Below are 15107 nucleotides of genomic sequence, written 5' to 3' on the forward strand. Positions count from 1 at the left end.
AAAAAAGCATGACGTGTGTTGATCATAGTCAATGTAAAGTAAAAACACTTGGCCCCCTGGCATTGGTTTTAGCAAGTCAGTGTTTGCAAGGAATCAGCTACAATACACTTAAGATGAAAAGGGTTGCTTAACACACAACACCTGTTGTGATTGTAAACATTTTGGAGAAAAAAAAAACAACAAGAAAACAATCCAATTAAAGTGAATAGTGAGGAGAAATAGCTTTTTCAGTAGCCTACTTCTTTAAATCATTCAATTGTTCAGCATTTTGTATTTAGATGATACAAAAGTCTACAAATATAAATAACTTAAAACAAACCTTTTCTGTGCTAGCAAAATAAATAATATACTCCTCAACACAGAAATCAGAATATATTGATTATTATCTTTTGAAATTGATATCCCTTTAACACTGAATTTACTGTTTCAAATATAAAGCATGCATAGCAAGTACATTGTTAAAATTCAGCATGAAAAATATGACATACGTTCACACTGTGGCGGCTGGTTAGACCATCTCCCGGATGATGTACACTCCGAGACAAAGCGACATTTTGCTTCGTACCCTTTCTCGCACATATATGTAACTGCACTTTGATATGTGAAACTTAATCATTCATGAAAAAAGAAAGCATGAATACTGAGATATTTTTGAATAAGTTTGACTACAATAACGCAAGTTGCTGGTTCAGTAAAATGATGCTCCTTAAGGGTGAATTAATGGGAAAAAATCTTTATATATGCCTTTCTTAAATTGACTGGAAAGCACTAACGAGATTTAAAAAAAGTATAATGCAAATGGCTAAAATAATACACTTTGTAATTATTATTTGCATACTTCCAACTGTTTTAATGTTATAAAACGTGTAAATATGGATTGTAATTAGTCGGATACCTGTCTCCACTGACTACCACGTGGTTGCCAAATGGTGGTGCACCACAATGTACTAACTCGCATGTAGGAAGCTTTCCTTCCCAATGCCCTGAGATGCCACAAACTAAAGAACTCTGTCCAGATAATGTGTAACCTTCGTCACAGAAATAATCCGCTGTCGATTCGTACAATGTTCCGACAAATTTCCGGCCGCCGTTTTGCATTTTTGGGGGATCGTAGCAATTACGACGTAAGCATGCTGTCTCGTCTTCATCATACTGCCATTGCTTATTTGCCATACACCTTGCTGTTGCACTTCCGGTTAAGTAAAATCCGTCATTACACATGAACGTAACTTCCCTATTGACATAGGCTCCCATTGGCATACTTGTGGAAGAATGGGGAAACACTGGTGGTGGACCGCATGTCACAGCATGACATTCCGGTCTATCGCCTGTCCATGTCCCGTTGTATGAACAAGTCAGCGTTGGATTTCCGGAGAGTTCAAAATTTGTAAAACATTCGTATGTTACGGTCGATTTATAGAAATAGTAATAACCGATGTAAAAAGCATTGTCAATAGATGGCGGAGTCCCGCATGAAATTGGCTCACAGACGGGAGTTTTGCCCGACCATACACCAGTAGCTTGGCATGAAGTCGTCCCTTGGCCGATAAGTGTAAAGCCTACATCACAAGTGTATTGAATAACACTTTTGAATGTGTAATTTTTTGAATCAATTTTAATAGATTTTGGAACATACGGTGGCGGACCGCAATCTACCGGTACACATTCAGGTGTCGCTTCAAGCCAGTTTCCATTCTTTTCACAAGTTATTATTGATGAACCTTTTACTCTGTATCCAAGGTCACACAAATACTGAGCCTCGCCTTTAAAATTGTACGACGCAACAGAAACTTTGCTGTTTGGGACTTTCATTGGTTCCCCGCATTGCACCAACGAGCATGTCGGTATAAAACCTTCCCATGTACCAGATGCGGAACACGTTAATGAACTGTCTCCAGCCGACAATTCATATCCAGTTTCACAAACGTAACGTGCTTTAGAATTCAATAAATATTGTGTTAGGGCATTAAAAGGAATTGCATGCTCAACAAACGGTGGCACTGCACATAAAATCAATCTACAATAGGGATCAGAGCCACTCCATGAGCCATCTTTCTCGCATGTCCTTTGGCCCGGCCCTTGAAGTCTATAGCCGTCATTACATCTGTACGTCACAATTGATCCAACTCCTGACCCTGTTTCACTGGCCAATCCATTTGTTATTTTAGGTAAGTCAGGACACCCGGATATCACACAGTGTGGCGGCTCACTTTCATAATCCCAGTCGCCATTAGGGCCGCACCTTGGTCTTGCTTTTCCTACTAAGTAAAATCCTTCGTTGCACTGGATTTCAAGTTCATTTCCAAAATGAAACCCATTTCCTATAGCTCTGCCATAACGAACATCCGGAAATGCAGGACATGTGACAATTTCACAGACAAAATTAGATTCTGACCATTGGCCATTAGCTTGGCACCGTTGAGAACTCACACCAATACCACGATAACCTTCCTCACATGATAACGAGGCTGTTACTTCGAAACTTCCTTCTTTTTCCCCGCCTGGTATGTCGTATACAACATTGCGCTTAACAGGTGGGAGACCACAGGTTATTTGGATACAAGTCGCATCATCACCTCCCCATTTACCATTAGAGAGGCACTTACGTTGTGCTTGTCCCACAATTTCAAAGCCTGTGTTACAATGATATTCAATTATGTCTTCATAAAAGAAATCATTCCCACGGAAGAACCCATTATCAATAGGCGGTGGATTGTCACATTTAACTTTCTGACAGTATGGATCACTACCTGACCACTCATATGTCCCCAAACAAAAACGAACATCTCTTCCGATTAGTTCGTACCCTTCGTTACATGTGTAAATTATATTTATGCCTCGTGAATAATTCCAGACATAGTAACGCCCATTTTGTAAAGGTGGAGGCATGGGACATTCGTTTCTGAAACATTCCGGTTCTTTTCCGGACCATTCTCCACTGTCCTTACATGTTCTAGTGTTCGGGCCATCCAGAACATACCCGGCGTTACATAGATATATAAGTTTGTTACGCATGGGAGTATCATCCCCACGACCAATAAGTTTTTAATTAGGCTCAGGTATCGGAACATATGATTAAGGACAGTTTGTGACGAAACCTGACCCATGAACCGTCAGCCGGCATCGTCGTCAGTTTCGTTATTTCTATAACGCTTCGTCGCATGGTACTTTATGTTGCCACAATGAGAAATCTTGCACAAGCGTCTGAGTATTTGCTGGAACAAACGGTAGAAAGCACGTTTTCTTATCACAAAATACTTTTTGAGATATGCATGAACAAGTTAAAAATTGCAAAGTAAAGGGCAATAACTGTAACAAAACAAAATTCCACATGCAAAACCCCAGGTACATAGCTTCAAAGTGATGTTGATCATTATTCCTGTAAGGTTGGTTGAACCTAACTAAAACACTCACGAAACAAATAACACAACATAATGGGACTTTTTAATTAGTCAAGGTTAATAACTCTAGAAATTCTGGATAAATACACAAGCAAATCCCAAGGTGAACAACTACACATGCTGATCAACATTCCTTCTAAGTTTCATGAACAAATACGTTTTGAGCTACGCACGACACAAATTGAAAATTGCAATTTTTCATCAAGTCAAGGGCAATAACAATGAGAAAATAGAAAAAAATCTACAAGCGAAAGCCAATGTGCATAACTTCACATGCTGACCAACATTTCTGTAAAGTTTCATCACTCTTGGTCAAACGCTTTTTGAGCTATGTGCGACGCAAGTCGAAGATTGCAAAGTTTACTAAGTCGAGGGTAATAACACTGACAAAACAGAATAAACCCACAAGGGAAAACCCAGGTACACAACTTCCCGTGCTGAAGAATATTCCTGTACATTTTCATGACCCTAGGTTAAATACTTTTTGAACTATTGAACTACGTGCGACACAAATTAAAAATTGCATTTTTTACTTAGTTAATGCCAATAACTCTGAATAAACAGAAAAAATCTACAAGCGATACACCAGGTGCACAACTTCATATGCTGAGAAACATTTCCTTCAGTTTCTGAAGTTGACACTAGGTCAAAACATTTTTGAGCTAAGTGCGACAAAAGTTGAACATTACAATTTTTTACTACGCCAAGGGCAATAATTCAAGGGCAATAACTCTACGAATACTAAATCAATCCAAAGAAAATGCCCAGGTGCACAACTACACATGCTGATCGACATTCCTGTAAAGTTTCATGACCAAAGGTCAAATATTTTTTGAGCTACGTGCGACACAAGTTGAAAATTGCAAAGTTTTACTAAGTCGAGGGCAAAAACTCTGACAAAACAGAAAAAAATCCACAAGTTAAAGCCAGGTGCACAATTTTAAATGCTGAGCATCATTCCTGTAAAGTTTCATGATTCTAGTTCAAATACTTTTTGAGCTACGTGCGACTCAATTTGAAAATTGCATCTTTTATTAACTGCCTATGATGTAAAATATAAGAACAATATATTTTCAATTCATCAATTTTACTGACTTTGTACTTTAATACTTAATTGTTATAATAATACTTAATTGTTACAATAAGTAAAAATAAAAATTATAACTTAAATGTTGGAAAGTGCATAAATAAACACAATTATTTGATATCTAATATGATTCAATTGTACAATTATCTGGCAATGAAATATAAAACTGTGAAATGCTTATTGGATAGAATTCAGGCACTTTTTAGGGGCAAATTATTTTTTTTTATCTTATCTTATGGTTGTTTAAGTTAAAAGTAATGATTTTAAGCGTGAATAACTTTAAATACATTAAAGAATTAATATGCTTAACCCATTATCTCTATTACCTTCTCAAACTGAGATTTACATAAGTTCTATATAAATGATATATTTTATTCGGGAAATAAACATATATATATATATATATATATATATATAGAGATATAATGGTGATATGTATGAAATGTGGATTAAGTATTGATAAATGTTATTGGGACACTTGAATACTTAAACTGATATGGATATTAACAAAAAGATAAGAAAATCTTTCACTTTTCTTTTTCATGCATTGTAACATATGCAACATGGTTATTTTTATTAGTTTACAATGCATGCAAAAATATTTTAGTTTTCTTTCTTGCTTTTTGTACTTCTTGTGATGAAATTTATTGCACCAACATCCGGGAAATACGGAATTTACGTTTTCTACTTATATTTTGTCTTATGTCATTTACCCTGGGGCTCTTTTATTAGCAGGGTACTATATAAAACACTACTACAAAGCATGAATGGTTTTTGACACTTTAATCTTCTGTAAATGTTTTCTACTCATGTATGACATTTCCCAGTTCAGAAATAAAAAGATGCTGCAAATTTAATGCAGGATGGCAGAAATATGGATAAATATTGATGTGAAGTGATGATATGGATTTTAAACCAGTTTTTAATAATGAGATTAGAAAATTCACCTTCAGAGACAATAATATCATTAGAAGTTGGCGGCCTAGCGGCCTGGCGGCCTAGCAGCCAAAAATTTTAATGTTGTAAAAATGTTTTTTTTAACAATAAAACGGCATTTAATGAAGTTTTAAAGATAATTATTGTTATTTAAACGATATATCTAAAGAAAAAATCACTTTCAGAGATTTTTTTAATTTTGTCATTTTTGTGAAGTTGGCGGCCTAGCGGCCTGGCGGCCTAGCAGCCAAAAATTTTAATGTTGTAAAAAATTTTTTTTAACAATAAAACGGCATTTAATGAAGTTTTAAAGATAATTATTGTTATTTAAACGATATATCTAAAGAAAAAATCACTTTCAGAGATTTTTTTAATTTTGTCATTTTTGTGAAGTTGGCGGCCTAGCGGCCTGGCGGCCTAGCAGCCAAAAATTTTAATGTTGTAAAAATGTTTTTTTAACAATAAAACGGCATTTAATGAAGTTTTAAAGATAATTATTGTTATTTAAACGATATATCTAAAGAAAAAATCACTTTCAGAGATTTTTTTAATTTTGTCATTTTTGTGAAGTTGGCGGCCTAGCGGCCTGGCGGCCTAGCAGCCAAAAATTTTAATGTTGTAAAAATGTTTTTTTTAACAATAAAACGGCATTTAATGAAGTTTTAAAGATAATTATTGTTATTTAAACGATATATCTAAAGAAAAAATCACTTTCAGAGATTTTTTTAATTTTGTCATTTTTGTGAAGTTGGCGGCCTAGCGGCCTGGCGGCCTAGCAGCCAAAAATTTTAATGTTGTAAAAATGTTTTTTTTAACAATAAAACGGCATTTAATGAAGTTTTAAAGATAATTATTGTTATTTAAACGATATATCTAAAGAAAAAATCACTTTCAGAGATTTTTTTAATTTTGTCATTTTTGTGAAGTTGGCGGCCTAGCGGCCTGGCGGCCTAGCAGCCAAAAATTTTAATGTTGTAAAAATGTTTTTTTTAACAATAAAACGGCATTTAATGAAGTTTTAAAGATAATTATTGTTATTTAAACGATATATCTAAAGAAAAAATCACTTTCAGAGATTTTTTTAATTTTGTCATTTTTGTGAAGTTGGCGGCCTAGCGGCCTGGCGGCCTAGCAGCCAAAAATTTTAATGTTGTAAAAATGTTTTTTTAACAATAAAACGGCATTTAATGAAGTTTTAAAGATAATTATTGTTATTTAAACGATATATCTAAAGAAAAAATCACTTTCAGAGATTTTTTTAATTTTGTCATTTTTGTGAAGTTGGCGGCCTAGCGGCCTGGCGGCCTAGCAGCCAAAAATTTTAATGTTGTAAAAATGTTTTTTTAACAATAAAACGGCATTTAATGAAGTTTTAAAGATAATTATTGTTATTTAAACGATATATCTAAAGAAAAAATCACTTTCAGAGATTTTTTTAATTTTGTCATTTTTGTGAAGTTGGCGGCCTAGCGGCCTGGCGGCCTAGCAGCCAAAAATTTTAATGTTGTAAAAATGTTTTTTTAACAATAAAACGGCATTTAATGAAGTTTTAAAGATAATTATTGTTATTTAAACGATATATCTAAAGAAAAAATCACTTTCAGAGATTTTTTTAATTTTGTCATTTTTGTGAAGTTGGCGGCCTAGCGGCCTGGCGGCCTAGCAGCCAAAAATTTTAATGTTGTAAAAATGTTTTTTTAACAATAAAACGGCATTTAATGAAGTTTTAAAGATAATTATTGTTATTTAAACGATATATCTAAAGAAAAAATCACTTTCAGAGATTTTTTTAATTTTGTCATTTTTGTGAAGTTGGCGGCCTAGCGGCCTGGCGGCCTAGCAGCCAAAAATTTTAATGTTGTAAAAATGTTTTTTTAACAATAAAACGGCATTTAATGAAGTTTTAAAGATAATTATTGTTATTTAAACGATATATCTAAAGAAAAAAATCACTTTCAGAGATTTTTTTAATTTTGTCATTTTTGTGAAGTTGGCGGCCTAGCGGCCTGGCGGCCTAGCAGCCAAAAATTTTAATGTTGTAAAAATGTTTTTTTAACAATAAAACGGCATTTAATGAAGTTTTAAAGATAATTATTGTTATTTAAACGATATATCTAAAGAAAAAATCACTTTCAGAGATTTTTTTAATTTTGTCATTTTTGTGAAGTTGGCGGCCTAGCGGCCTGGCGGCCTAGCAGCCAAAAATTTTAATGTTGTAAAAATGTTTTTTTAACAATAAAACGGCATTTAATGAAGTTTTAAAGATAATTATTGTTATTTAAACGATATATCTAAAGAAAAAATCACTTTCAGAGATTTTTTTAATTTTGTCATTTTTGTGAAGTTGGCGGCCTAGCGGCCTGGCGGCCTAGCAGCCAAAAATTTTAATGTTGTAAAAATGTTTTTTTAACAATAAAACGGCATTTAATGAAGTTTTAAAGATAATTATTGTTATTTAAACGATATATCTAAAGAAAAAATCACTTTCAGAGATTTTTTTAATTTTGTCATTTTTGTGAAGTTGGCGGCCTAGCGGCCTGGCGGCCTAGCAGCCAAAAATTTTAATGTTGTAAAAAATGTTTTTTTAACAATAAAACGGCATTTAATGAAGTTTTAAAGATAATTATTGTTATTTAAACGATATATCTAAAGAAAAAATCACTTTCAGAGATTTTTTTAATTTTGTCATTTTTGTGAAGTTGGCGGCCTAGCGGCCTGGCGGCCTAGCAGCCAAAAATTTTAATGTTGTAAAAATGTTTTTTTAACAATAAAACGGCATTTAATGAAGTTTTAAAGATAATTATTGTTATTTAAACGATATATCTAAAGAAAAAATCACTTTCAGAGATTTTTTTAATTTTGTCATTTTTGTGAAGTTGGCGGCCTAGCGGCCTGGCGGCCTAGCAGCCAAAAATTTTAATGTTGTAAAAATGTTTTTTTAACAATAAAACGGCATTTAATGAAGTTTTAAAGATAATTATTGTTATTTAAACGATATATCTAAAGAAAAAATCACTTTCAGAGATTTTTTTATTTTGTCGTTTTTGTGAAGTTGGCGGCCTAGCGGCCTGGCGGCCTAGCAGCCAAAAATTTTAATGTTGTAAAAATGTTTTTTTAACAATAAAACGGCATTTAATGAAGTTTTAAAGATAATTATTGTTTTTTAAACGATATATCTAAAGAAAAAATCACTTTCAGAGATTTTTTTAATTTTGTCATTTTTGTGAAGTTGGCGGCCTAGCGGCCTGGCGGCCTAGCAGCCAAAAATTTTAATGTTGTAAAAATGTTTTTTTAACAATAAAACGGCATTTAATGAAGTTTTAAAGATAATTATTGTTATTTAAACGATATATCTAAAGAAAAAATCACTTTCAGAGATTTTTTTAATTTTGTCATTTTTGTGAAGTTGGCGGCCTAGCGGCCTGGCGGCCTAGCAGCCAAAAATTTTAATGTTGTAAAAATGTTTTTTTAACAATAAAACGGCATTTAATGAAGTTTTAAAGATAATTATTGTTATTTAAACGATATATCTAAAGAAAAAATCACTTTCAGAGATTTTTTTAATTTTGTCATTTTTGTGAAGTTGGCGGCCTAGCGGCCTGGCGGCCTAGCAGCCAAAAATTTTAATGTTGTAAAAATGTTTTTTTAACAATAAAACGGCATTTAATGAAGTTTTAAAGATAATTATTGTTATTTAAACGATATATCTAAAGAAAAAATCACTTTCAGAGATTTTTTTAAGTTTGTCATTTTTGTGAAGTTGGCGGCCCAGCGGCCAATTTTAATGTTGTAGAAACGTCAATTAATGGTTATTTAGTCAAAACAAGCATTTTGGACAGTCTTAAATTTTTACATGTAATGGATTTTATTTGAATAGTCCCTTTTAAAATGTAAAACAAGAAACATGGCAATGCCATGAAACCAGGTTTTCAATTATCACCATTGTAGATAAATATGTTGTATTTGAAATACAAATACAAGCAACAAACAATGTAACTATGTGCAATGTAAAACATGAATAATGTAGGAGGAATTGCCACTGAAGAAGTGTTCACTATATATTATATATAAGGAAAAAAAACAAAGGGTCATAATTAGGTCAAAAATTATCCAATCACAAAACCCTGACAATATGTGCCAGGGTGCTTGATGACAAAGCTTCTGTGAAAGTTTGAACAAAATCCGTTGAGAAATGTAGGACGAGTTCAGCACAGAAGAATTTGTTCACTATAATTATATTGATAATTCTGTATAATGAAAAAAAAACAAAGGGCCATAATTAGGTCAAATAGTATCCAATCGCAAAACCCCGACCAAAACCCTGACAATATGCGCCAGAGCACTTGATGACAAAGCTTCTGTGAAAGTTTGAACAAAATCCATTGAGAATTGTAGAGGGAGTTCAGCACAGAAGAAATTGTTCACTATATATTCTATATAAGGGAAAAAAACAAAGGGCAATAATTAGGTCAAATATTATCCAATCGCAAAACCCCGACAATATGCCCCAGGGCACTTGGTGACAACGGTTCTGTGAAAGTTTGGTCAAAATCCGTGGAGAAATGTAGGAGGAGTTGCGCACGATAGAAATTGTTCACTATATATTCTTTATAAGGAAAAAAACAAAGGGCCGTAATTAGGTCAAATATTATCCAATCGCAAAACCCCGAAAATATGCCCCAGGGCACTTGATGACAAAGCTTCTGTGAAAGTTTGGTCAAAATCCGTTGAGAAATGTAGGAGGAGTTGGGCACAGAAGAAATTGTTCACTATATATTCTATGTAAGGAAAAAAAACAAAGGGCCATAATTAGGTCAAAAAATATCCAATCGCAAAACCCCGACAATATGCGCCAGGGCACTTGATGACAAAGCTTCTGTGAAAGTTTGGTCAAAATCTGTTGAGAAATGTAGAAGGAGTTGCGCACAGAAGAAATTGTTTACGCAAGCCCGCCCGCCCGTCCGCCCGCCGACATACCTCAATCTAATAACCAGTTTTTTCCTTCGGAAAACCTGGTTAAAAATTGCGGCTTTATAGTCTTGAAAAGGGGGTATCTAAAATGTCACATTACTTGTTTGTGACATACCTGTGTATTGTCTATATGACGCAGGCATGTAAGGAATTCTTACCTTCTTCCAACACATTTGCCGATTCCGTTGATGCGAAAATAGCTGTCTGATAAAATTGCAATACTAGAATTTAATACTTTTAAATAATGAGCAAATACTGGGTTTTGTTTTAAATTTTAATGAAGAACAACATATTAAAAAGATAATACATACATCAAAGATAATATGAGACTGGTCAACGAAACTATGTACCTATCTCGCTACAACACCTTAGTTAAGTAATACATGTAATTCATACAGATATATTGCTTAAATGTAACGTATATACTTATATAAGCCAATAATATCTCTTAAATACCAGAACCTGTATATTTGTCAATGTAGTCAATGCACATTTTGCAATGAAGGCTGTAAGCACAAAACTATAAACATCTTTTCTTAGCACCATTGACCTTGACGTAAGTGATCCTTACCCCCACCAAAAGTTAGAGAACAACGAAAAGTTTCTGCCTACTAAATCTGAAAGACATCGGTCTATAACACAAGAGCAACCGTCGGATGGGGAAACACTCAACTTTTTTCACTTTTCTAAAAGCAAACAAATAAACGGTTTTAAAAAATCCTGAAAAACAAACTTACTCTACATGTGTGTTTGGTCACAAGGGCTGTTTTGTCAATATCTGAATCAAATACGTACTTAAATATCAAAATTATGGCAATCAAAATTCAATAATTTACCTTGACGGTCAAAGTCACTTAAAGCTCAAGGTCAATGTCAGTTCAACCTTTAAAAATGTCTTGTCCAAATTGTTTTTACCTAGTATGAAACTTATCCATTAATAAAAAAGTTACAGCCAATTATAGCAATTATCAGTTAAAATAACTTGGCTTCAATGTCAAGGTCATACATGAGTCAAGGGTTGGTGTGGCTAAGTATAAATACAAAACACCAAGAACTTAAAATGTCATGATCAAGATATAGACGGCAACGGCAGCGGGAACGCCGACATTACTGCAACATATTTTTATACGAAAATTTTGTCTAAAAATAAAATAAAAAAATAAAAATAAATAACGTTCAGCATCTAAATAAATCTATACAGTACAATGTAGCAGACGATAATTTATTAACGGATTTATGTCAATAGCTTCTTATCCGATACTAATACCAATGGACACATCTCGAATACTATTAAAGCTGTCATAATGGCCGATTGATTAGACGGACTTACTTTATATTATCAAGTATAAATACTCTTTGACTTTTAAAATAATGCCGACGCAAATGATTTTTTTAATGCGTTTATTTAAGGTCGCCGCCGGAAAGCCCATATGGGAGACGGTACACTCAATTCGGGCCGTCCTAGAGCGCCCCGTCGAGATTTTACGTCGATTTTTTTCCAGCTTTATTGGTGAAGGGCATTATTTCAGGCACGAGCGGGCACCTAGGTAGAACCACCGACCTTCCGTAAGCCAGCTGGATGGCTTCCTCACATGAAAGATTTCGACCCGAGTGAGGATCGAACCTACAGCGGTGAGGGACATGTGTGTGATCTCAAGTCAGCGACCTTAACAACTCGGCCACAGAGGCCCCTAAAAACTGAATGTTACTGGTCGCCGCCCGTTTTATAAGCTTTGGTCTGTGTCCACGTGATTTAAAACAACCAATGGATGGAGTCTCAGGAAGAAGGGTCTGACCCTTTTCACCAATGAATTACTGTCCGGCGACCGTTAGCCAATGAAATGAATGAACGGTAAACGGCAGGAATTACAAACTACCGTTCATTTTCTGAGACTCCACTCATGACATAATGACTTTTACTCGTCAAAAGTAAGTAATATGCATGTAAAACTTATCATACAATTCTTGGTGAAATAACAATCATTTTGATATACAACACTACAACAAAACATGACTGATCAGTGGCGGATACAGAACATGGTTTCCTGGGGGGGGGGGGGGTGGAGCTGACATATGGGTGGGAGAATTTGACAAAAAAAAATGCAAAGGGGCGAAAATTGAAGATTGGGCCAGCATCTTGTTCATTTAACAAAAATTGTAATTGATGTGTTTATAGCTCATTTTATAATTGGCAATATACTTTGCGTATATATGAGTATACTAATGTTTTTGTAAATATTCGGGTGATAAGGAATTTAGAAAAATATATATGTAATTGGGGTGGGCCTGAGAGGGGTGTCCCCTCCCGTAGACCGAGAAAATTTTGAAATATGAGGTTGAAAATGGTGTTATTTCCTTGACTTCCTAGTGCTGTTATGGTACCTTTTGGATGGTTTTACAAAACACTGTATTTTGTATAGGTTAGTGTTTACAGGCCAAGGTCTTTGAAATAGAATTCCCCCTGGTGTTTAGTAATGAGTATTCACAAAATAACATCACAGCAATTAATGTATGCACAACTGTTGATGAAAAATAAATTCAAACACTTTATCAATTTACTCATGTGAATAATAGACGATTTTCCAAAGTAAAGTGGTATTAAAATACTGCCTTCTTAATGTAGAAACAAAAATAATTTCAGACACTAGTATTCAATTAGAATTTTTTCATCAATGAATCCATTTTAGATACTAAAGAAGTCAGGACAATTTAAATTTAATTTGAAAATATAACTGTCATAAAAAATTATTAAAAGCATATAACCACTTATGTCATCTTAATAGAAATCTTAGTAAAACAAGTTATCTAAACCCGATTTCTTTTATCATTATCTTTAAAAAAAGTTGCCATCTTTTTAATTTACAAATAATAATTTTCAATTTCTTTATTTTCTTAATTATAGAAAATGGAAAAACAAAGACCACTCAATTATGAAGTTTAAACATTGAAGTCATTCAAGCATGTTGATATAGATAAAGATCTCTGCCAAGCCCCAGGCAGAAGATTACCACTTTGATGACAGCAATTACTGTTTTGATAAGGGAGTACACTACAGCCAATCAAGTTTGAAACTGCCAAAAATATATTCTAGTCCAGCTGGTAAACGTATCTTTGGGCTGAGCTTGGTGGGGGGGGGGGGGGGGGGGGCTGCGGCCCTGAAGCCCGGACCTGAATCCGCCAATGGATCGTCTTCATATAATCAACGAAATAGGTTACTGAACGGTGGCTGAGTTACAGACGCTCGTAACGTAACGTAAAATATAACAATAAATCATAATTTCCAGTGACTGTAAAGTATTTCTGAGAAAAAAACAACAATATTAAGGTATATTTTCTAACGGTTAAGTCAGTCCTATAATGAGTTATTACCACATAAACGTTAAAATATCTCAGTCACCAACTACAACAACAACAACAACAACAATGTCAGTCTCCATGAATTTGTGTAAATGTAACGAGGAAATATTAAATACGTGAGATTAAGTAATATAGTAAGATTCCTTAAAGACTGGCAGTTAATAAGGTAATGCCTACATGTTTAACAATTTCATGACCTTCAACGAATTATACACGCTAAGAAATGACAATCTGTAATTTCTCACAATACACATTTCACACTGTCATGTAGGGAATAACTAGCAAAAACATATGTCTTCCAAAACTATGTATGGTCACTCTTGTAAAATTTGTTTGAAATCCCACAAAAGTTTGACCTGTGAAGGCCAAACAAGATTTTTCTATTTTAAGCCCTGGTGCCATTTAGTGTAACGAAGCGGAACATGTCGGCGATGTGCACAAAAAGGGATTAAACTGATCACTATTATAAGGCTAAGTTGAAATCCAACCAGTAATTTGACCTTTGAAAACCTGACAAGATTTTTGTATTTTTAGCTCTGGCGGCAATTTTTGCAGCAAAATGGAACGTGCCTGTGGTGTACACAACTTTAGGGATGGTACTGATCACTCCTGTAAAGTTTGGTTGAAATCCCACCAGTAGTTTAACCTGTGAAGGCCGGACAATATTTTTCTCTTTTAAGCTCTGGTGGCCATTTTGTGCAGCGAAGCAAAACGTGCCAGTAGTGTGTACAACTAGGGATGGTACTGATCACTCTTGTAAAGTTTGATTGAAATCCAACCAGTAATTTGACATGTGTAGGGCGGACAAGCTTAATGCGGACGGACAGACAGAAAACCGGACGGACTGACAGACGACAAAGGCAATAACAATTTGTCTCCCATACATTTTGGGAGACATTATTAACAAGAGGACCATGATGGCCCTGAGGTCGCTCACCTGTATATAGCCCCCCCCCCCCCAACGTTGCAGGGCCAATTTAGCCCAAGGGCTTTTATTTGCACAAACTTGGTATACACCCATAAGAAGATGTTTCATGCTAAACATCTAAGCTCTAGATCATTGGGCTTTTTAAAAGAAGATTTTTTTAAAGTTTTTAATATTCACATATAGTTAAAAACAATGTCACCCCTGGGACCGGGCCAGTTTTGACCCCAGGGCTTTTATTTGAACAAACTTTGTAGACACTTACTAGAAGATGTTTCATGCTTTATATCTAAACTCTAGCTATTTGGGTTTTTTCAAAGAAGATTTTAAGTTTTTGCTATACACATATAAGGAAAATCAATGACCCCCGGGGCGGTGCCAATTTTGACCCCAGGGCTTTTATTTGAACAAACTTGGTAGACACTTACTA

The 15107-nt window shown here is 34.5% G+C and overlaps 1 protein-coding gene across 1 annotated transcript; it reads right to left on the reverse strand.

Moving 5' to 3' along the window:
* Window positions 1-488: 488 nt before the first annotated feature.
* Window positions 489-3015, reverse strand: LOC132738996 (sushi, von Willebrand factor type A, EGF and pentraxin domain-containing protein 1-like; the record flags this gene model as incomplete). Its single annotated transcript, XM_060726634.1, has 2 exons — window positions 896-3015; window positions 489-607 (listed from the first exon to the last, which is right to left on the reverse strand). Coding segments are annotated over exons 1-2 (2239 nt in total), but the record flags the coding sequence as incomplete, so codon positions are not given.
* Between the last annotated feature and the right edge of the window lie 12092 nt (window positions 3016-15107).

Source organism: Ruditapes philippinarum, unplaced genomic scaffold, assembly GCF_026571515.1.
Source record: "Ruditapes philippinarum isolate M1 unplaced genomic scaffold, ASM2657151v2 ctg19276_1_1_1_1, whole genome shotgun sequence".
NCBI lineage: Eukaryota > Metazoa > Mollusca > Bivalvia > Venerida > Veneridae > Ruditapes > Ruditapes philippinarum.